General features: G+C 40.6%; 1 protein-coding gene across 1 annotated transcript in view; it reads right to left on the bottom strand.

The window, feature by feature from the left end:
- The window catches only part of PIK3C2G (phosphatidylinositol-4-phosphate 3-kinase catalytic subunit type 2 gamma), a 185,929-nt gene that overhangs the window by 23,490 nt on the left and 137,482 nt on the right, over window positions 1-24,957 (bottom strand). The window contains exons 26-29 of the mRNA XM_058022917.1: window positions 19,726-19,918; window positions 19,020-19,141; window positions 13,913-14,021; window positions 4,904-4,979 (exon numbers count right to left, since the gene is read on the bottom strand). Coding sequence (XP_057878900.1) covers window positions 4,904-4,979; window positions 13,913-14,021; window positions 19,020-19,141; window positions 19,726-19,918 — 500 coding nt within the window. The remainder of the gene's footprint in view (window positions 1-4,903; window positions 4,980-13,912; window positions 14,022-19,019; window positions 19,142-19,725; window positions 19,919-24,957) is intronic.

Raw genomic sequence — 24,957 nt, 5'->3', positions numbered from 1 at the left:
TTTTGCTTTTCTATTTTTCAGATTCTGTGCTGCTTTAGTGTGTGGGTCTGAGCTTCACATTCAGTGTTGCTGAGCTCTGTGCACAGAGCAGGGACACAAAACAATTCCTGCTCCAGCTGGGCACCAAGGACAAATGACCCAAACCTCAGCCCAGGAGCACAAACCCCGTGGGCTGGAGAGAGAAAAACAAGCAGGGTGGGACTGCCTGGGCTGAAGCTGGAATGGGACAATGAACTGCAAGGTGCAAATGGAGCAGAACTGATCCCAGGGACAGAGCCCGTGCCCGGCCGTGCATTTTGGGGCCGTTTTGGTTCATCTTGGGTGCAGCCCTGGCTGGGCTCTGGTGCTGCCCAAGGTGCATCCATGGAGGAGATGCTTTGAATAAATCCCTGCTTTGTTCTGTAACTCTGCCCAGCCTCTTCACAGGGCACCATGGGCACTCCTGTCTCACTCTTGCCCTCTCCTCCCCACATGTCCCCAGAGCTCTCACAATCAGGGTGTGCAAGCCAGAAATCCAATTCCTTCTGCTCAGCCTCTCCTGTGTTGCTCAGCAGAGGAGGAGGCACAGGGGGTGTTATAATGGACAAGCCACATTGGGTGTATTTTTCTGAAGAAAACAAATGTGTAACCTCTGGAGCAAACAGAGCCTAAAATAACTGTGCAGCAGACACAGTGACAGTGGGGCCATGTACTGCTGACAGCCAGAGAGGCAGTGTAATTGCCATTTATCCCAAGGAAGGGAGCTCAAATGAATTAGAAATAATACAGTGTGTACATGCAACTGCCATAATATAATTGTACCAACGCTACTGAGTTTATGATGCTTGGAGTGGAATTTCAGAATATGAATCCATCTCCAATTTCTCCCCTTTAGAGACTACAGAAATACATTTTTAATCACATCCTAACTAGAGAAGAGCCTGAAAGACTCCTGAAAAATTGAAATCTCAGGAAGAAATCACTAAGCTGGGACTTAGAAGACCTAGTAGCAGTTCTTAATTTGTTATTCTCCCTTATGAACCTTGACAAATCACTTGGCAAGACTGTGCCTTATTTCATTTCTTCTGTTATGAAAATAGGAACAGGGAGGGGCTCCAGACAATGCTGAGTCTTTTCCAGGTTAAGAAGAAGCCTATGAACTTCAATTCCTCCTTTTTTTTATTTTTTCATGCAAAGCCACTTCACCATTTTTTTTCTTAAGCTGTGAGTCCTTTTGCCTTGAATTTGCAAATGGAAATGTAGAATTCAGGTTACAGCCTCCTAAGTCCCTGATTTCACACAGGTAACCCTAAAAACACCAACTGGCTCAGGGTTTCAGTCCTCCAAGCCAGGCAGAGATGCTCATGGGTGGATGTGACTAAACCAGGAAGGCAACTTGTGGCAAAAGCTTTACATCAAGAGTGAGCAGCTTCAGAAGATCAAAACACTGCGGGACATGAGCATGAGAGCCTTTTTCTCCTCAGGGAGTGTTCATGAGGACTGTGGCTCTGCATGGAGGGGAATGCCATATCACAATGTCCCTGGATGTCCCTTTACAAGGACACAGAACCTGTTCCCCTGCTGCACCTCAAGGCCAGAGGCTCATACAAACACAGGGAGCACTAATTAAACATGCCAGAACTGGGGCTGGGCTGTGCAGTGTTACAGCCCAGAGCACAACCCAAACTGCCTGAATGATTCATATTTTCAGGAGATACAAACTCAAGAAAAAGAAACAAGTTTGATATTAAAATGTTTTTGGTAGGTTTTTCTTTCTTCCTTCCTTTTTTTATAAAATTCTGATTGTGAAATCATTCCTGATATCTGTTCTCACTGCCTTGTAGCGAGCTTGGTATAATGAAATGCTGACAACGTTCAGGATAATTCAGAATTCACCCCACTGGGAATACTGATCCAGTATTCATGTCAAGTAAATTTAACACTGATTTCTAATCTCTCCATTGCTGGGAGCAGAGTACAAATTCATAAATTTTAATTTTTATTTTACCTTAGTAAGTGTAATTACCTACAACATTTATAAATTATAGCAGTGTAAGAGAAAGATGCTGGTTTGATCAAAATTCATAACCTGATCTTATTGGGCATTAATCTTATTTCATATTGATCCTAACCAAGAGAGAGATGATTTCTTTTGCTTGAGAGAGAAGCTACCAGACCCATGGAAAGCTACAGCCCATATTAAATGTGAGTTATTTTTCAAAAGAGACAAATATTAAGACCCCTATAACCTCAGAAAGCAATGAAATTTGTGGGGAAAAATATCTATGCTTTTATTCATGCTTTTATGCATGGCAACCTGCAGGCTCAGTGAATTTAATTCCTCCCTAGACTGATTATGGCATTACTGCAGGGTTTACCTAAAATCAAGAGGGTTTCTGGGCACCCTCAGCCAGCAAGAACCTCTGGGGCCACTGTGAGGTGGCCAGCAATTCCTCCCAGCAATTCCTTGTTTGCTACCTGGCACCTTGGCTGGACCTGTGTCTCCTCTGGATGCCACCAGTGTGCAGAATGCCATGGAACAAAGATTTCAGTGAGCTCTCTGGGCGTGGCAGCAGCCTGACTCCAAAGGTGAGGTGAAGAATAGAGGAAAATAAAAACAGAAATATGCGTGTTTCCGTAGATTTCTCAGGTGGGCAACCAGCACATGCATGGCAGTTCTTCCACCACAAACACTGCAGTACCCAGAGCAACCCAGCCCATGATTCTTTTTCCCTGTTTTTACCAGGTCTAAACTCATTGTTTGGACCTCATGGGCACTGCTGGTTTATCAGTTAATGATAGTGATCAATTTTCTAGGCCAAAGAGAGCTCCTTTTGTTTGTAGTTTGGGTTTTGTTTGCTTACACTTGTGAAACAAAGGTTTTGTCCTAAGTCAAGAAGCGAAGCATCCAAACTTTAAAAGGCAGAGTAATTGAACAGGAAAAAAATCCAATTCCCCTGTAACCTCACTGCTGGAGACCAGAGACCCACTCCTCTTCCCCAGCCATGCTGTGACCCTCACCACCACTAACTACAAAGACTGGGTTACCTGACACACAGCTCTCATCAAACACCCACTAAACACATTCTTGACTCTGTTTCTTCATTCTCTTCCTTGATTTTTTTGTCACTGACAACAAAAATAGATGGCTCATCTGTGGTATTTTTGGAGTCCCCCATGGAAGGAAGGAAACGATTAATCTGACTCCATGTTCTTAGAAGGCTAATTGATTATTTTATGTTACTATATTATATTAAAGAATGCTATACTAAAACTATACTAAAGAATAGAGAAAGGATACAGAAAGCTTAACAAGATACTAATTAAAAACTCATGACTGCTTCCAGAGTCCCAAGACAGCCTGACCATGATTGGCCATTAAGTCAAAACAATTAACATGTTGGATAAACAATCTCCAACCACATTCCAAAGCAGCAAAACACAGAAGAAGCAAATGAGATAATATTGTTTTCCTTTTTCTCTAAGGCTTCTGAGCTTCCCAGAAGACAAAATCCTGGCAAAGGGATTTTTCCAGAAAATTTGACAGTCGCAGCTCATCCTTCAGACTACACTGGCTCAGGTCACTGCTGTAGGAATTATGATGTTGCAAGTTATTTCTCAATTTTATTACAGATTCAGTTCGTGATTTTGCATATAACTTTCACACCCAGATTCTCTGTAAGAATTAGGCAGCTGAATAATAGTGACATACCAAAATTATCCTGGGGCTTTAATTGCCTTGTGCCTCAGCTCCATCTGACATCTGTAACTTTGCTTAAAGACAGAGAGATGCAGCCCATGCAGCCCAGATTACATGTTCCTAGTACCTAGGACATCTTTGCATTATCTCCCTGATCCTTTGTAAAAGTTAGAGCAACCATTAGTAATTTTCAGTAGTCATAATGGGTTTAATATGATAATGGCATGCCCTAATCAAATAAACTCCACACAGGGGGAATCTTCCAAAGGCTGAGAAGCCAGAATAGGATTTATTTTGTTCTGATGGATTAAAAAAAACTGGTCCCACAAAAGAGATAATGAAACCTCTGTCTGCAGAGGGATTAAATTAACTTAATGGACATGCAAACTAAATATGCAGAGATACAATCCTTTCTGAAATGTGGAAAACTGATGATCTTGGAAACCATCCTATCACTTGGAGCACATAACAACCAGCTGAATTGTTGTGGTGCAGAGTGCAGCTGCAGACTCCTTTATGAGGTTTTATTTTGCCTAAAAACTGAGTACAGAAGATTATTATCAGTGCAGAACTAAGGCAGAGGAAGACAATAAACATTCAGAGTTTACTTTTTATGGTTTATGCTTTGGCTCTTAATGCTGTAATGTCAGAAATTAGATTAAATTAGGGGCTGGACAGAAGAGGGAAATGGGTTAAGTATTTAGATAGGCTAAGGGAAGAACAGTGCAGCATCTCATTTAGCTAGGAGTGAATTACCACAGTCATTAATAATGTATGCCTAAGCATTAACATAATGTTCTGTTATTTACTTGCTCCACTCATTGTGAAAATTACTTTAGAAGTCACCCCTGATTTTCTTCGCTTGTGCAAGCACATATTGTGCTTTGTCATGACTCACATCCTTTCCTCCAAAATCTCTGAATATTTTGTTTTGTAAAACAAGAAACTTGCCACAGTTTGTGTAAATGAACTTTTGCTTTGCATATAAGCACGTTTATTCAAAAAGAAATGAAGCAAGGCTGAAAGGAATTTGAGAAAGAGAAAGAAATCTACAGGTGACGTCAGTAATACATTTTCAAAGACCTTGAGAAATCAGGAATTATTTGTTGGTATCCTTACATCCTAAAAACCCCAAACCATCTAAAAACTTTAGATTCACCTTTGCATAAAGCTATCAAGGAATATCATTTCTAAGAAAAGAAATAAGACTGATAATCCACATACCTAAGGTCAGAGATGATGAGTGTTCTGCCAAGGTATTTTTGGACCAGTTGAGGAAGAAGCTGAGTACAAGCTCATTCTGAAAGAGGACACAAACACTGTAGGTAATATCATATGTTGCACTCCGTTCCTTGTATCATTCCCCTCCAAGAAGCTCACTGGTAATTTTTAATGCACATATTACAGTTAGCAATAAAAGGCAGCTTTTCCCTTTTGATGATGAGCTAGGAACCCAGGAGTGACTTTCGCTGTGGCACAGGGAGGATGATGAAGGTGTCCTTTAGCACTCTCAGAGATGCTGCTTTGGTGCCTACCTGGCCCCTATCTGTCAACAAACTTCTGAGCTGTGGGGCCACAGATTTGTGTATGTCCAAATCACAAACAGGACAGAACTGATGTGGAACATGCCTTGAGCTGCTTTATTTTCCAGCATCAGCCTCATTGCATGGTGATGACAATGGGAAGATGCCAGCAGCTCACATCCCAGGCAGCAGACCAAGAACTTAATGTTAAAACTCACTTTATAAGTTTTTTGAGCAATCACACAAAGCAAAAGCACATTGACAGTAGTTCCATCCAACCACTATAAGCACAGGTACCTTTGGTTAAACAATGCTTGCTTATTTCAAATACAATACCTGCTTGTAAGCCCTAAAACACAGAGCTCCATTATTAAGCTTAGAAATTCCTAATATCTTGCTAGATAAATTTTTCTGTAGCTTAGGGAGTTATTCTAGACAAGTGTTCACTATTCTACCATTGTTCTATTTGTCCTTACTTTTCTACTCCTTACATAATTTTTCTGCTGACCAATCTCATGGCTCCTGCTTAGCTCCAACCACAGTTCTGCTGTCTCTGAGGCCTGCCTTTTGCAGCTTTCCCAAAACCCTCTGATTTTGGATTCCCACACTGTGGGGCCACAGATTTGTGCTCGTGCTCCATGTCCAGCAGCTCAAGATTTGTCTGAGCAGCTGTGACAGAGCAGCCCCTGTGTGAAACAAAGGCAGGAGAGCATCTCCACTCTGAGCTCTGTGTAACCAGCAGGGAACTTGCCCTTGGCACGGGGCTGACCCCACGTACCTGACCTCGTGTGTGCCTCCCTGAGGCTCAGACATTGTGCAAACCTCCCTCCCACAGCAGCTTAATGGACACTTGTGCTGAAAAGCTCCATACACTGTTAAATCCTACCAGAAACCCACAGGGAGTGAAAGGCATGATCGTATTTCACCCTCCTGTTTAAAAGAGTAATCCACCTTATGTACTGCTATAACTTTTATTTTTATGTACTGACCTGTGCTGCTCTAGTGAACATATATAACAGGTAGTTACCTTCAGCTGGAGAGAATTAAAACAATAAAGCAAATCCCCAGATTTCAGTATTTTGCAAGGTAATAAAAACGTGAATTCTTTAATAGACTCTTATGACTCTGAATCAAAGCTGGACAGTAATTGCATTTTATTGGCTTTTCATAAAGCCATATTTCAGAATGGCCATTCTTTAAGAGGGTTAGAATTGTTACATTCATGCTGATGTTACATGGACTGACACTGTAATGAATGGGTAGGACAAGAGACTTTTCAGATTCCAGCATTAAAATGTCACCATTGTTTTTTTCCAGTCAGTGGAAAATAATATGTCTCTTATCAGCAAGATGTACTTCAAGTAGTATTTGTGTTCCTTCAATTTGACAAGATGTAGCATAATTTGAGTAAGGAAAAAAGGAAAGGAACAGGGTAGTGAAAAAAGCAGCTAGAGAGGAGTTAACATGTGGTTACAGCAGACAGAGGAACAGATGTGTATGTTCAGTGGAGAGATAAGATTTAGAAATCTAGGTTTATTTTCACAGTTGCCTTTCATTTCTCACTACTGTTTGGAGTTTTTCCTCCCACACTGATATATTCTTTTAAACAAAAATCAGGGAAAAGAAAAAAAAGACAAAAAGAAAGAAAACCCAACGTAATTGTTTTCCTTGAATTGAATGACAGATCCTTAAGTTATTAGCAGTGGACTGCCAATACACCTGTCTGTACTGAGCACGAGTAATTATTCTCCCATCTGATGAAGACAGCTGACAGGGGAATGCCCATACACCTGCCACAGCTTCCAGCAGCTTTAAACAGCACAGTTATTCCCCAGGGGACCTTCACTTGCTCTTTCAGCACAAGTCCCAAGTGTAGGAAATCTCCAGGGCTGAGAGTATATTTTTGGCAGCCCAGCCTTTATTTGACAGCCTGAAAATAAGCAGAGAAACTCAAGTGGCCCTATGACTTCAAAGATCTTGAGAGAAGTAGGCAGGAGGTAGAAATAAAGATACACAAACTGACTTGAAAGAGGAATAAAAAATTCCACTCTGAGCAGCATGGTGGTTTTTCTGCTTCCTCTCCACCTACTCTTTCTGCAATAAATGGAAATGCAAGACAAATAATACAAAGCAAGAGGTTTGTAAATAGGAGATTTACAGAGATTGTTTCACACAAAAATTCCAAAATCTCATTCTAACAGAGAGAAGGCTGAAAAAATAAACGCATTTGGTTTAAGTACAGGAGCGTGGTGTTGTGAGGTCCCCAGGATGAGGTGAGATGAGAATTTGACTCCAATTTCTCAGAAGGCTGATTGTTATGTTATATTATGTTACATTATGTTATATTCTAAAACTATACTAAAGAAAGAGAAAGGAGACATTTGAAGGCCAGAAAAGAATGAATAATGAAAAACCTTGACTGACCAGAGTCCCGACACAGCTGGACTGGGATTGGTCATTAAGTTAAAACAATTCACATGGAACCAATGAAAGAATCACCTACCACATTCCAAAGCAGCAAAACACAGGAGAAACAATCAGATAATTATTATTTACATTTTTCTCTGAAGCTTCTCAACTTCCCAGGAGAAGAAATCCTGGCAAAGGGATTTTTCAGAAAATATCACGGTGACACAGGAGTGGAAAAGTGCAGAACTTACAACAGGCATGGGCAGGACAGGCATGGACCCTGTGGGACCATCAAACTCAAAAGAAGCCTGAGGGGAAGCAGCAAGGCTGATGTTGGCAGAAGGAATGCAAGAACTGAATGGAGCAGCTCATGTGGCAGCAGCAGATGCAGCAGCCTGTGCAGGGCAAGGTGCTTCAGAAGCACTGGGGGTGTCTCCTGGCTGTTTGTGCAGAGAAGCGTTTTGCACACTCATATTTAAAAGACAGCAATTTCCCCCTGACCTGTGGTAATCTGCCTGCTGCAGGGCTCCACCACTTAGATTTCCACCAGAAAATGTATAAGTGCCTTTTTCAGCAAACCTCCAAAAACCACACTGAACTTTCAGGTGATTCCTGAATCTTGTGAGACCTCCAGCAGCTGCACCCCAGCTAATGTGACAGAATTAAGCCAAGCACACTGCTAAACAAAACCAGATCTAGCAGAGCTTTGAACAAATGTATGAGCTGCTTGAAGGTGCAGAGAGTCAATTTCTAACCCAGCAGCTTCTGTTACCCAGAAGTGACAGTGGGTGACAATCTCAGAGACCCTGTGATGGTCTGGGCAGAAAGGAAGGCACTGAGGATGACCAAAGCACTCCCTCACCCTCTTCCCCCCTGGAATTCTTACCTTTAAATCAGTAAATGGAAATTCCCTGAAATATTGCACACTTAGGATATCCTATCATTTGTCTAACCATTCTTACCTAATGACACAATAATCTTCAACAGGTAATTCTGACTTTTTGCAGGTCACTCAGCACATTAGCCAAAACAGGAGCAGACTGGTCTGTGTGGTCCGTCTGGAACTCACAGACCTTTTTTCAGCCATTTAACTCAAAAGGCACAAACTCCACCTTTACTTGCAATAGAATACAAGTGAAATAAAAATATTTCAGTGGCTTTGGGGGGCGGGCACAGCCCTGCACTACTGCAGCATGATAGAATTTGTCTGCTGCTCTCCATCAGAGACTAACTAGAAAAGCAGTGAGCAGTTTGTGAAACACAGCCAGGTTTCAAGGCAGATTTAATTTCAATAGAAAGAAAAGCAGCCTCCCCTCTGCTTCCAGCTTTCTTTTCAGCTGTGCTGGAGTAGATTTGGGGTCAGAGAACACCCATGCTCCTGTTATACTGTCGCAGGATGGAGAATCAGCAGGAAAGAAAGCAACCAGAAAAAGCTGACCTTGGTGCAGCTGTTATAACTTGAGGAAAGGACAGGGGAAGAGAGAGCACTTTGAACCCTCCCCATTTTAGCTCTGCTGGGTGCCCTGCCACAGGAACAGAGGCTGGTGGAGTTCAAGGGACTCACACACTCTGGGAGCACTTTGTTCCCCCTCTTTATGTACCCCCACACAGGCATGTGGGAGCTTTTTCTTCATCTCTGCAAATCCCAGGGAGCACCAGTGAATAAAACAGAAATGAAATATGGCAAGCTCTTATCAAATTGATTACTTCTGCAGTGTAAAACATCATTCACCCTAGAACAATGCTGTGGGCCTGGTTTTTACTGTGTGCTTGAAAATGAGTGAACATAATTTACAATCATTCCCATTTACATCCTCTTTAAAGTCCTTTTACAAAGCCTATAAGTCACTATAAAGCTGTTTATAGAACCTATCCACAGCTGAAACACCATGACTGTTTGCTTACCTGCCTGTACAAGGTTTACTTCACCTCCAAAGTCCTCTGTTAATTTGGATACTTAGAAAATCTTACAGACTCAAACTCCAAAAGAATTTATTTTTTTTTTTTTTTACAGACTAACCTACTGTGTACCTGCACTTACTGTTGTATTTGACACTGGGGCCAAACCAGACTCAATTAATGCAGCCTTACCTTGATTTTGTGTCCCCAGGCAGGGAACAACCCTCCTATGATACAGCCACAAAATGAGGAGCCACCAGGGCAGCCCTAATTTATGGGATGAGATTTGGGCTGCAGTCACCATCCAGCCCATCCCTCAGCTGGAATTGAGTGAAACAGAAAAATACAGCAATGGTCAGCAGCTGTCTTCTGTCACAGACTTGCTGTATGCTTTGAGAACATATTTTTGTCCTCTTCCATGTTATACCAACACTCAGTTCAGTATTTCTTGATGCTTCACCTCTTATTGGTGATATCACCAGGTAGCTTTACCATTAAATGGAGCAAAACTCAAGGATTCTGAAGATTGATGAGAATTTTGCCCTGCAGATCTAAAAAACTCAGGTATTTCAGTGCATGCAGGTGATGAGTCAGTCAGCAGTGGTGCAGCTGCCCCAAAATGAAAAATTATTTTGCTGTGATCAGAAATACTGACACTGGTTTGGGACAAGTAGAATGAAATTTAAAAAATATAAAATAAAAAGGTGCAGAAAACTGTTTTTCACCCTGTCCTAATTGACTCAGTTTGACAATGAAGGTTCATCAATTTCTGCATGTTAGTGATTGATGCAATGAATACAGCTTGTTCATGAACACAGTCTGGTGAGGGAGTTATTTATAACACTGCTAACCTGAATCTAAAAAAGGACTCCTATTCTAGGCAATTCTTCAATAAAAGTAACTAAGTGAGGCTTATGCTTAAAGTAAATCATAGACTTAAAAAAAATCCCCTTGAACAGAGATGGACATGAGCACATTTAAGATTTAATCTGGTCCAAGAACAAATATTCCACCAACTGATGTATCTGCATTTACTGGATCTGGCACTAAAATTCAGAGATAGAGGAAGAAAAAGTTTCTGTTCATTAAAGAAGGGTTTGAAGAAACATTTAATTCCATTTGAGCTCCAGTGCAAATAAGAAGGAGCTGCTTTCCACCTCTCCTCCTTCATGCCAACCATTTAGAAGAAAAGGTCAGTGACATTCTGACTTACTCTCAATTATAATAAAATTTTCATAATCAGAACTTAGTGTGGACTAAAAAGCTTGCACTTAAGGCATGACTGAGGAAGGAATTTGGATGTAATCTGATTCTTTCTTCATTTCCAGGATTTATAATTACTTTATTGGTAGAACCAAGCATGTGTTCAGTCCTGTGTGTACTGGACTAAATTCTTCAGAGCAGAAAATGGAGCCTAGTCATTTAGGCTAATGTGTTTACAGAGATTACAAGTGTTACAAGGGTATTTTATAATGAAATAAAAGCTCTTCTCCCTATCTCAGACAATACTGCAGCCCACTCTACAGCTACAATAAATTACATCTACAATTCAGCATAAATGACTGTAGAAAGAAAGTAAAAGGACTCCTGTTCTACAGGCAACTGATCTTCCTAGATTTCTTCACAAATTTATGAATTAATTATTTACTCCTATATAGTTTTACTATTTCATAGGAATGACAGTTTGATAATGCTTGAAAACTGACATCTCACTCAATGGTTTCAGCCAGGCTCCTTAACATTCTGAGAAAAAGGACAAATTTCCATGCCTATGACAACTGCAAAGTTGTCATAGGCATGGAAAGGGACAAAATAATTGCATTTATTTTTACCAAGAAAGCCTCCTAGCTTGGAGGCTCAGGCTAAAGCCAAGGTAACACCATGATATTTTTAAAAGAGTCATACCAAAGTGAAAAGTAAAAGAAAAGGGAATACAAAGGAAATTACCCACCAACTGCTCTCCTTGTTCTAAGTGGGTCAGAACACGTCAGTATTTTCTAAATTTCTCCCACCTCCCAGCAGGAGAAGCATATTGAGGTAAAAATAACGATTCAATGTTTATGGAGTATCAATAACTTGAAAGGTTATCATCCAGAATTGCAGGTTAGGTGCATGGGGGTGAGCAAGATGATTTCCCACATGCAGCAGCACTTTAGGATGCGAACAATCTGCTCATTCATTCCTCTGCTTCTTATCCCTTGCCCTCCAAGTCCAGCACAGCCCTCACAGGTACAAAATTGCTTTCTTCTGCTCGTGGTTCAGCCCTCCAGGCTGTACCAGCCTGGAAAATTCCTCGCTCTCAACAGTTCCTAAAGGTTTCACTTCAAAAGCAGAATCAATACACAGTGATAGTCATAAATAGATAGATGAATAAGTCTTATTCTTGATTAATATAATGCATTACTAAGCAGCTTTTGTTTGCGATGCATGCTTTTCTCAGGAAACCTTGTGTTAGTTAATGTCATCACTGGGTGAGGTGCCCAGATGAGCCACAGCACAGCTTCCTAAAAAGTTTCAAATTCTGGTTCTAACCAATTAGAACACTTACTTTACAATGCAGCCAAGTTTTTCACACTTGCACACCTAAGATAATGACATTGACTTCCCAAAAAGCTTTTCCTTAAAACCAGCCTTATTTTGTGTCTCAGAACCACAGCAGAGCCTGTCCCTGAGCACATCTGCCCAGAGTTACCTCCAACCCCTCAGCCACGGTTGTGTTCCAGGGCTGGGAGGATGTCCCAGCTCCAGGGCTGTGTGCTGCAGACCCTCAAAGGGAGCAGGAGGGACACTGGGAAGGACACTGGGGTTTTCTGAGAGGGAGCCCAGGCAGCCTGCTCTGCCTGAGCACCACCCCATGGAGCAGGAGGCACAGCAGAGCTCCTGTGCACCGCTGGGAAATGATTTTATGACTGTCCCAGGGCTTTCAGCAGCCTAATTTTCCAGCTGTAGATTAGGCTCCTGCACAGCAGTGCTTGGCCCAAATTGAAAATCCCTGTACCTCCCAGCAGTCCAGAGCACAGCAGAAGACACTGAGCTCTTCATTTCTGGGTCACAGGCTTAGATCAGCTTTTCCTCAGCTGTGACTGAGGGCACTGATGTGAAATAAACCCATGGCCCTAACGTGGGGGTCAGAAAGGAACCACAGAATCCTCAGGCTTGGAAGGGACCTCTGGAGATCATCCAGGCCAACCCTGTGCCCCAGCAGGGTCACCCAGGGCAGGAGACACAGCAATGTGTCCAGCTGGGCTGGCAATGTCTCCAGGGACAGAAACTCCAGGACCTCCTGGGCAGCTGCTCCAGGGCTCTGCCTCCCTCAGTGTAAAAAGTCCTTCCTCATGCTGAGGTGAAACTTGTGTTTTTATTGCACAACAATGTACCCAAACCTGAGCAGATTATTTGGCAGTGTCAGTCAAAGGAGCCAAGCACCCAAGTCAGCTGTTATTACCAAATTACATGTAACTCAGTGAGTCAAAAAGGTTTTTATCCCCTTTGGAAATCTCAACTTCAACTGAGGGCTCAGAAATAATATTCATATTAATAAGAAAACTTCTGCTTGTTTTGCATATAGACAATTTCCTCCTTAATCTCCATTAAAAAGTCACAGCTGGGAAAGTTATATAGTTAGGCAGCAAACTTTTTTTTTTTCCCTCCTGCAAGATGTTGGAGATTTTGGAGATCAAACATCCTCTCATGCCCTCTTTTGGCTGTTCCTCCTATGAAACCCAAACAGCCCCAGTTTGTGCTGTGGCCCTGAGGTGCACAAGGCTTTGTACTGGCCCAAACAATGAAAAGTCAATGTTTGTTACCATTTTGGGTCTCCATTTTTAAGCAGCAGGAGAACCACAAGCCTCAGAAAACAACAATGAATAAAAAATGAGAAAACACCAGTTTTAATGGACTCAATGCATCATTCTGATGTTATTGAAACATTCTGGGTTAGTTCTTATGTTTGCAAAACTTTCTTCTACCTGTTAAATACATTTTGAAAAGGGTATTTCTGGGCTGAAAGAATGGAGCTTTTCATTTAACAACTGTCAAAATCAGACTTTTCAATATTTCAAAGCTTACTTCTTTTTTTAGACGTTACATTTCTCAGAACCTACTCCTTACTGTCAAAAATTCAGTGAATCACTACTTTTCGATGGCAGCAAAGGAAGCAAAGTTTTTTTTTTTTTTCTGAAAAATGCCTTGCCAGGTCTAATAAACTATTTCTCAGTCCTACTTGTCTTTGTCTTAAGTTTTGATGAATGCTGCAATGGCTCCATCCCAAAATGCATCATTAGAAGATGTGTCACTTATGTATATTTCTTTTTTCAAAACAGGCAATGGAAAATTTCCTGAATCTTTTGGAAAATACTACTAGAAATCATGTGCAAATAAAAGAAATACTGGAAATGCTCACATTAGCCACTTTCCTGGAGCCACTTAATAGCTGCTTCAGATAGAGGTTCAAATCCTTCACTCTCTTGTGTTCAAGATCCGTAAAAGGTAAATGCCATGAGTGGGGAAACCTGCAAAAGAAGAATATTTATGAGCAGAACTCTTGCACTGTATTTGCTGAAAATATTTCCAGCTGTACTTAAGAGAAGAAAGCCAAGATTTCCTAAGAGGTTTTGCAGGTAAGGGAAGAAATGCTTACAGGGTCATATTACAGCGATTCACTTTCTTCTAATAATTTGCTGCTAAATTGTCTCATACTGAAGCACTTTTTCTCTCTAAATAATTAATTTAAAAGTAAGTAAATAAATAAACAAATCCGACAATGCACTTTGCATTTTATGGTCTCTAAATAGCTCTGAATAAGTGGCCCTTTATGATCCCAAGAAAACATTGCCTTTTTGCACAACAGATCTCTGATCTGAGCCCAGAGTTGACATATCCTTACCACAGAACATTGAGCACCAAAGCCTTACAGCAACAATGTGACATTTGATGAATATATCATTGCTTGCATTTTTTACCTCAGCTATTTAGAGTGTAGATAAGGTTTTCAGAGTAGGCCCCTGATCCCATATCTAATTTCAGGTACTAGCATAATAAAAATAATCTATGAAAACAAACGATCATCACACTAACAAAATCAATCCCAGCAAAAAACAATAACAATAAAAATAGCAAAATTAATGTTCTTGCTGAATTTTTATTAAGATGAATTTAATTTTGGGTTAGTAAATAAATTACACATGCATAGAATAACCTTGTGTCAATCTTCAAATACTTTGGTGGTTGAAAATGTCAAAACCTCCCACTTTTTATTTGAATCATCTTTGCATTTTAGAGACAATGCATATTGGATCAGTCAAAAGGTTAGAGTTTTAACAACACACATAATCAATTTGTATTAACCTTGCCCTGACAAAGGGTATTTATCTCCCAGGCTGAAGGAGCATCAGAAAAGCTATCTGTGTTAAATTGCACATAATGGGCTTGATGATACAGATTGCTAATAGCAGGATTCATAATTAACATTATGCTTTATGTCCTCTAATGTATGAGGCAGAGAAAGGTAGAAGTTTTCACCTGATTGTATTTCATGTCCCACCACCACCACTGTAAATAGTCAAGGATGTCTTGTTTACAAACCTCTTTCTTTTCTGCTGATGCCTTCTGAAGGCTGCCCTAGAACAGAGGCTGGATGGAGTTAAAGAACAAAGCAGGGATTTATCCAAAGGATCTCCTCCATGGATGCACCTTGGGCAGCACCAGAGCCCAGCCAGGGCTGCACCCAAGATGAACCAAAATGGCCCCAAAATGCACGGCCGGGCACGGGCTCTGTCCCTGGGATCAGTTCTGCTCCATTTGCACCTTGCAGTTCATTGTCCCATCCCAGCTTTAGCCCAGGCAGTCCCACCCTGCTTGTTTTTCTCTCTCCAGCCCACGGGGTTTGTGCTCCTGGGCTGAGATTTGGGTCATTTGTCCTTGGTGCCCAGCTGGAGCAGGAATTGTTTTGTCTCCTGCTCTGTGCACAGAGCTCAGCATCCCCTCATGTGAAGCTCAGACCCACACACTAAAGCAGCAAAATTTCCATTTGCTGAAAAATATAAAAGCTAAACCTGAGGCATCACTGCTATGAGCATTTTTCTATCCAATAGATCTCAACAGCTGTCTGAAGGGTTCAGACAAAGGATCTGTCTGGTTTGTGATACACTTGGCCAGCCTTTAGGAAGGCAGCTGCAAAATCCTGTAGGGAAGAACTCAGCTCTGGTGTGACTTAGTCTGGGATTAAACCAGAGAGGGAGTAGGATGACATCAGCATGCTGCATGTATGGATGAACTTCTGCTGGTCCCTGCCCTTGGCACTGGAGGATCAGGGTTTACTTGGGGGCTGCACAGATGGGCAGGAAGAGGAGACTCTTCCCTCATAAAATCACAGTGGCAGGACACACAATGAGGAGGGAAAAGTGACACGACCCTGGCTCATGACACATGTGAACAGCACAGATAAAAATAGAGCCCAGGTCATCTGGCACACAGAGGCTTCTTTCAAGGGCTGGGAGAGGAGAACAGTTTGGAAGCAGCTTAAAATGAACCAGTCTGTGTAACACAGAGAGAGGCTCTGGCTGGAAAGTGCAGACCCTCAGAAGATGCACCCAGAGCACAGTGGCCAAACAGAGGACAGAGAAAGTGCAGACTGACGGCCCCAGTGCCTGCTGGAGTGAAGGACAATGGGAACCTTGTGGTGGCACTGAACTCTTCTTTTAAAGTTCTTCGTGCCTTTGTTGGATCACAGCTGAGCTGTCAGTGGCCTTGCCCTTGAGGGTGCCCTTGTGTTAGAAAACGTGAATTTCCCAACCTGATACTTGGCATTTCTTGTTTCATTTTTTTTAAGTTTGTCTAAGCCTTCTGATATTTACATTTTTGTAATGGAGTTCTCATGCACTTTTAGGTGAATAATTATTACTTTTGCATTCTTTTCTGGAGGAGGAGAAATTTGATAAACTGTTAGTTTGACCAGTGTCATTGCAGAGATGGCAATTTCATCCTCCCATCCAGGGTCTCTTTATGAATTCTATATATATTGAGGTCAAGAAATTTCTCTTCTTTTTACTTTGGAAGTTCCAGCATACATATTTTTTGTATTATAGTATATTTCATTACAATTTCAGTCATTATATTTCGTGTCCTATTGCAACAGGCATCCATTTGAAATAGATCAGAAAAATATAAACTTGCACCATGTGCAAATGTTCTACACAGAACATTGCATTTCCTACTTGTCTGAACAGTGTTCTCTGTATCAGTTATGTCACCTATAGGTTTTGTTGGGTGAAAAGGTTGTTGGCACTTCACAAAAAAAAATTAAACACGATTAATACCCTCTCAGAAATCAAAAGAGAAGGATGGTGCTAGAGTGCAAGGGCAGCTGTGTTTCTAACTTTTAAACGTGGGCTGGATGAATACATGTCAATAGCAGAATTTCAGAGTCTGGGAACTCTGAGCTTTTGCCATTTGCTTCTTACAATACACTCAGTATTTAGCACTTGTATGAAGCACTCTCATATTTCATTGTTTTCTCCTAATGAGACATGAATATGTACAATTCCATAGAATCATTACAAAGCAGAAACCAAGTCCTTTCTGTTAGCAGTTCCAATTATTCTAGCAATATTAAACATTTAAATTTTTCAATCAGACACTTTTAAACTGATTTTGTGATTACATTGTGGAACAAGGCTTTTTCCTTCCTTTGAAGCATCTGGCATCAGCCAGAGCTGGAGCTTTGTAGCACACAGGCAGACTAATGGTCTGATATGGAATGGCAGTTTCAGTAATAACTTCCTGTAAAGAAATAATTAGGTTTTTATTATTAGAATAAAATCTGGGATACATGAAAAATCTCCAATTAATGAAGTTCTGTTAAAACACAACACAAAATTGCAACATTAAAAAACATGCCTATCAAAAAACATCATAAAATGAATTGTTTAAATACAATCTTGTGGAAAGATCCTGCAGTGACAGGATACTGCTGGGACTGAATTATGGCAATAAAACACTGGAGCTCCTAGAGACAGCCTCAGTATATGCAGATTTACCCTCAGTGAGTTCTGAAGTGCTCTTTAGCTGTGAAAATGTTGCAAAGGATTTTATCAGAGGTAGATTTATCTGAGAAATGACTAGTACTATTTTTGAAATTCACTACAGGGTTTCTGAGGTTTATGTGTTTCTGAAGAGAAATGTATTTTCTTTTCAAAGGGCTCTTCTCACCACAGAAAAAATTCATAAACAGGTCCTTGTTAAATATTTTATTTTACAACCCAACAGTTACCCTGCAATATCTCCAAATCAAAACCATGATTCAAACAGTTTTTTTTCAGTATTTGTTTAGTGAAATTTCAATTCTCACCAGCTGCCACAGACCAGTTCATGTGAGAAAGCCATAATGAATCAAATTGGAGTCAATAAAATCCCCTCAGGCAGGAGACAGATTCTGCAGAATTAACTAGCCTTAAGCCATCTTTTCAGCATGCTTCTCATGAGCTCAGGGGAATATCAGCTTTGGATCTGAAATTCGTGGACTTTAAGTTCTAACCATGTTGTTTGTGGCTATTTACTTCATGTCAAATCCAAAGACCTTTCTCTTTTTCAAGCCTATCACTTAAATCTCAGCTTGGTTTAAGTAAGCTGCTGGTATTTTAGGGCAGATTTATGGTTTTTTGTAGATTGAGATTGAAGAAGGGCTTGTACCAGGTGAGTCAGAAAGATTCTCTAAGAGAGGACTATGTACACACTGGTGTATGCAGCACAAGGTATATGATATATGTAGAAGAAAGCACTTGTATTTCTAAAGCCATGGGCAATCACATAAGACAAAGCTGGTTTCTGTAAGATAGAAATAAACCATGAGACTCACTACCCCAGGAAACTGTAAAGAAATAGCATTCAGAAAATGAAAAGCAGGAAAGGACATGCACATGGATAGAAAGTAATATTCAGAATTATTGCAACTAACGACTGCAAATTTTTCAAAGGATGTTAAACTGAATTATGTGAGGCACAAAGTACTGGGCTAGGGAGCAGGACAGTACATAAAATTATTGTGTATTTCTCAGCTGGGGGAATGTGCACCATGTTGTAAAAATGTTCATCATGGTGCTAGAGTCAGAGGTTTCTGTTCTGACCCACTGCGAACATCCCTACATTACTTTAACATGAGGATCTTGCCATGAGTTTTGATAAACATCATGAAGAAAGTAAAAAATTATTAAAGGTGCCTTTAATTAAGTTGACACCACTTACCCTTTAATTTAATGAGAAGTTTTTTCAGGCCCAAGCTGTTCCCCTTTTCTCCTCCCATTAAAAATATGAACAATAACATATAAAACTTAGACTGCCACAATGGCCTGTGATTCAGTTCCTTCTGGGGCTGAATAGGAGGCTTGATAGAATATGTCACTCAGCCTTTGTGTTTCTAAAAATACATCTGCTGTGAATATTCTCACAGATTTATCTGAGCACAGAAGAGAGAACCCCTTAACAGCAGAATAACATTGACTATTATGCCTTACTCTGGGAGGGCATGAGATGGGAATTGCATCTGGAGATGGCTGTGAAGTGTTGAGAACTGGTGGAATGATTTTTCCACGAAGGTGACCACGTTGCAGGTCTGCACCACCTGGATGAGGTATATCTGTGTTGGGGGAAAAAAGAGAGACAGAGCAGAGAAATTATCAAAGAGACAAATTAAAAAAAAAAAAAAAAAAAAAAGTAGAAGAAAATATATAGGATGATTTCAACAAAGAAAAACCTTCCTTTAATGTAGTGCCAAGTGCCAGAGAATTCAGTTTGTAATTCATAGTCCTTGTTCCACAGGAAGAGAAACTTGCCTGGGTAGCATACAACTCAAACACTGAAAGATCACTGCAGTGTGTGAAAACTAATAGTGCACCATTAAAGCATCATATAACAGCCTCCAATTTCTATTAGGCTTCCTAATTTTGTGCCATGCTTTCCTTCTGGATGCTTTAATTAGCCCTTGATTTATTTTTCACTATAGGGAATGAACTGCTCTCCTTAATGGCTCCCTGCAAATATCTGTATGCCTGGTGCTTTTGCTCTCTAGTAGCTCACTGCTTATGGCACCACTATTCATCCCATGATGCTTTTAATGGAGCACAGGCACATCTCTATAAAGGAGGAGGGAGACTGCATGAGTTCTTAAAAGTGTCATTAAAGATCAGGCAAATGAGGGCAAGAAAAGAGGATAATACCTACAGGGTCTGGCCTTCTGCTGAATCCCAGAATGGTGGCCCGTGAGAGTGACCTCTCTGTGTCCAGCACCATCCACTCCTGGGGGACACTCTCTGGAGCTGGAGGCTTTGCAGAGCTCCCCACTGACATCTGCACCAGCGTGTGGATCAAGTTGTTGAGTTTAACAGGAAAGCACTCCAAACTTTCCTTTATTTTCCTGAAGAACGAACAAACAGAAGAGGTGCTATTCATGCTTTTATTGTTGTTTCCACTCTTTGACCCCTCTTTTTATGGATCCTAGTCCTAAAACTCCCAAATTCTAAAGCCTACTTCACATATCCACAAGTAACTGCTATTTGCACTGCAGCACATCCAGCCCCTGAGCTCTACTGCTTAAAGGAGTGTTCTTACCACAACCTGCCTCAAGGCTTAGCTTGGAGCAGCCATTCCTCAGGAGCTGGACTTCCTTCAGACATCAGAACATTTCCATGCGTGCTCTGAGGAGTCCCAGGGCTGAACAGCACGTGCTCATTTTGCTTCCAGGAGAGGAGGCACTAGTTTTGATTGTATTTATTTTTGGCTACACTAACCTCACATGGGCTTACACGTGTTTGAGCAAGGCTCTTGGATTCAATTTGTGATTTAGCTGAGCATGATGTGTTGCTAAATCCTCTACCTAGCTCTTAAAAGCTCTATCCCTGTGGAACTACTTAAGATGAATAAAAAAAAAGAGAAATTTTCTCCTGGTATCTCACTCCATCTCATCCCTGTGCAAGGGGAGCCAGAACACTGTTTTGATTGCCTTCAGTTTTGAGATCTTTCATCAGAAAAGACACAATAGATGAAAAAAAACCCCGAGATAAACATGAAGATATATACTGCAAATGTGAGAGTGAACTCAGTGACTTGAGAAATAACACTCCAAGATAATCACAGGTCTTTGAAGAGTGAGATGCAGTACTCTTTAGAAAACACTTGCTCTCTTCAATTCAATTGCTAATTGAATTTTAAGACCTATTAACTTCTGATGGTAATTTTCTTTTGTCTCCCTGCTTATTGCTACAGCTCTCTGAAGATATCTATATATCTATTCTGATTTTATAGAAAAACAACCCAATAATTTGAAATTATATGGCAGCAAACCTTCTACCAATTGTCAGGGGGTTGCTGTGTTTCCTTTTTTCCCCTTTTCTTTTTTTCTCCCGGTTTTGGATTATATCTAACAAGGTTACAAGGGCTGACAACATCCTTAACCACCTTCATCATGCCTTGTCCAAAGCTGAGCAAATGCTTCACCTGTCATTTCAGATTAGATTTTTATTCATGGGTTTCTGTGAGAGGGTTGGAATGTGTAGTGCAATCATTTGAAATCAAGTCCATTCATTGCATTATCCTAATTTCCATGATCTCAGATTCTCTGGCTAAAGTCTGCAGCTTCACAGATGAAACCAAACCAGAAAGAATAAGGAATATTCTACCCTACCTACAGGCATCTCCCCAGCTCACCCCACTGAAATTCAGATTTTATTCAAAATTTATCATACACTAATTAGGGATAGTAAACTGAGGAAAGATGTATATGTTCCTCTTAATGTAATACAAGGAAAGGTACCTCAGAATTGATTTGGTTAATTACCTTAATTATTAATTACATTCTTCAGAAACAGACACAAGCTATTTAATAAATTAAACAAATTAACACACTGAGTAAAACAAGAAAACAAATCTCATTTCAAAATATTAGTACAGAATCAATTCAGTGATGATTACCAGGCTGCATCAGGGGTGAACTCTTCCTTTTTAACTCCTATGTGTTTAATTTAATGTGTAGCTTAAACACTTCCTAAATCACTGAGACATTGGGTTATAGAGTCTGTAACTGGCCATATTATGGCACAGCAGTTAGGGAATTTGCCACATTAGTATAAGAGGCACGATAACTTTGCAGCTAAACACACTGCATTTTAATTTACATAAAACAGGCCTCAGCTTGTAAATTACTACTAATTCAGACATCATCACTACATATCAGACTACACTATTCCTTCCATGGGGCCATTAAGCTTCTAAAATACTTTTAAAACCCAGATTGCTAATCACATCCTTTAGATCTAAAACAGAGCCTTGTGTTGTCAGTGCTGCAGATTTACCCTGTGAGTTATTTAAAATTATTATATCTAAAATCAAATAAGAACAGAAGTATGAGTTGCTTTCTCCCCCTCTCTGTTTTGCCTGCATGCAGTCCTCTTTGCCAGGATAGAAAACATTAAGCAAACCTTATTACATGTAATCAACAAAGAACTCAAGGCCTCTTTGCTATTCTGTCTCCCCAGCAAGGTGGAACAACTCTGCTTGTGGCTCTCTGCACTTTCTTTCAAGGGCAAATTGGGTTGAGGAAACCCTTTTTCCCAAAAGCTGGTTCTTAACTAAATATAGGAGCAATGGGGTATATCAAACCTGTGTGTCTTACCTTTTTGAGATTTTGCAGTTTATTTTTGGCCTGGATCAGTTCAGTGACCCAGTTTATCACACTGTGGTACCCAATTCCCCTTTCTGCTGGCATTTTCAGAGTTCATCCTGAGGACCAGTGGTGGAAGTTTCTCCTTGAACTCTCCCAGATCCCCATACACCTCCTTTTCTCTAGCCACATTAATCTTAGCAATAGTTGAAAGCAGTAAGGTCATGGGTATTCTCTTTAAAAATCCTCTTCTTGCTCCCTGGCCATTACCACCTTTGCCTGTGCCCAAAGCTCTGCCTTCACATAGGTGACAAAAGTTTCTTATTTATTTGAGAGCTCCCAGGCTGCAGAGAAAACTAGTGCCTGATGGTCTAGAGACAGCTAAACTAAGTGAACAGTATAAAGAGTATTAAAAGTCCAGGTTAATCAGAAGCAAACTGGAAACTGTCATTAACTAGAGTAATATTAGCAGTGAATCCAAATATTGCCAACACAGTTTTCAGAGAGAAAAATGCTATTTTCCACATGACAATAACTGTTTACCATGCAGATTGGTTTCTGACCTACTTCTCAGAAAAGAAAGTTAAATATCTGGGATTATTGGAAAGTAATGACTTTCTGCTTTCCACCTGCTGAATTGCCTATGAATTTCAGATTTGGCTTCTTTCTTTCTACAGAGCTGTCAAATTACAGTATCAGGTAAAACATGAACAGACTGCCTGGCTGCTTGTGTAAAAGGAGATGGATGAAAAGTTTGGCTGATGTTTTCACAAGTGCCTAGTGGTAGTTTGCCACTTTTGTTTTAGGAAGCAGACATTCCTTATGGGACCTATGGATATTCTGAGGGCTCGTGCTCAGATTTTTCAGGACACATCAGCCTTTATACACAGCACATACAACCATTATTACTGCCTGGTTATTAAGATTTTAGCCTTGGTGGATATTTCTTTATCTTTCTTGATGATATCCTGGTTCTCATTTCCATCTAGGCCTGAAAATCATTTAGAGTATAATGAACAAAATTTATTCTCATTGGATTCTCAGATGTTAATGGAGAGTGTTCCATTTATATTCCACATTTCCATCCATGAATTTACCAAGCTCCATTCCAAAACAAGTTGAATAACAGGCCCCCATATTAATAGATTTTCTCAGAATATTCCAGACCTTCTATAATACAAATCCCTCAAAAACTATAAATTCAAGTAGGAAGTCTGCCTCCTGTTCCTTTGGGGCACATACACCACCAATCTTTATAAACTACTTGGACATCACTGAAATAAAGTTTAGTGTTGTAGTTTTGTCCATTCCCTTTCAGATGCCACCAATTTCCACTGTGTTTCACCTTTTTGGGAAATTTCTTGCTGAAATACCCTCAGCCACCTGAGAAACAGAGTTGACTGATCAGTTTGAGATTAGAAAAATGTTTTGAAAGGAGTTACTGTGGATTGTCCAGTTTGAAGCTGCTGGCATTTGTGGTTTGGAGTGGATGTGCTTGACCTGAGCAGAGACAGGTACCTAAAGAATGAGTCCATAAATATATATAGTCCATAACTAAACAAAGCAGCTGACCCAAGCAGCACCCTCTCCATCAGGCTGCTGAAGATATGCACTGTGCTCCCCTGGTAATTGTCAGATCCACCCTGCATCTCTTATTCATGGGTTTCTGTGAGTGGGTTAGATTGCACACTGCAATCAATTGAAATCAACTCCATTCATTGCATTAGGCTAACTTTATGCTCTTAAAACCAATTTTAAATACACATCCCTGTGCAGGCACATTAAAAATGTCAGGCAGCCTGCCCCACCACGCTGACATTTGAAGACATCTGCAGAAAACCATAGAGGAAATTTATATCCAGAGGTAAGATGGGTTTCCAGCTTCTGATAAAACTGTGCTGTCAGGGGAAGAGGAAAGGAGGGAGGGGTAAGGATCAAATTGAGTTTCAAGGATCAAACTGAGTTCAGGGCAGATGCTGGAGAGACAAGGCTGTTTCATTTGGCAGTAGGTGCGCAGGACTGCCAAGGAAACACAGAAACTCTTGTTTAACTCTCAATTGGTGCATTGTTTATCCCCAAGTGAGGCTGTGACCTTGCAGAGGGCTGTGGGGCTGAACGCTGCTGCTCATCAGCTCCCAACAGGGGACTGACCCCATGTGGGAAGGGCTGCACACAAGTGACACCACAGACTGCTGCACATGACTCAAATCAAGAATGAGAGCAAAGGAATTCAGTAAAACACAGAATGCTTTAGGAGCCTGGAAGGGGTCAGTATGTTAGAGTCCAAACCCTGACACAATTGCTCTGCTGGCCAAAGAGGTGATGGCAAAGAACAAATCAACATCATTCTGTCAGGAGCTTTTGTGACATCATTCATCATTTCATGCTGTTCCTAAACAGCACTAGGGTCAGTGTCAGTGTTATTGCTAAACCAAACTTCGAGAATTGCTAAGAGCAGCCCATTTCTACAGAAATACAGAGGAACGCTGTTCTCCTGTTTCCACCAGCAGAAAATTGGGATTTTCTGTGGACACGTTATAGGATTGAATCTGAAAGATTACAATAACTACCTTGTACTTAGAACAAGAAACACCTTTCTGTTGGCAACGTTTAACATTCCAATTCTCCTTGTCTAGAAAACAGCTTGTAAAAAACAATGAAGTGTTTTTGGAAGCAATTATAGAGAAAAAGGAGCTACAAATTGCAAGGGATTTGAGAACCACTAGAAGTTGTGCTAATAATCAGAACTTCTAATTTCCTTGTCTTTCTAAGGGCAGTTTGGAACATATATGCTGGAA

Source organism: Melospiza georgiana, chromosome 4, assembly GCF_028018845.1.
Source record: "Melospiza georgiana isolate bMelGeo1 chromosome 4, bMelGeo1.pri, whole genome shotgun sequence".
NCBI lineage: Eukaryota > Metazoa > Chordata > Aves > Passeriformes > Passerellidae > Melospiza > Melospiza georgiana.
Note: the sequence above shows the minus strand (reverse complement) of the source record. Positions and strands in the feature narration are given on the sequence as shown.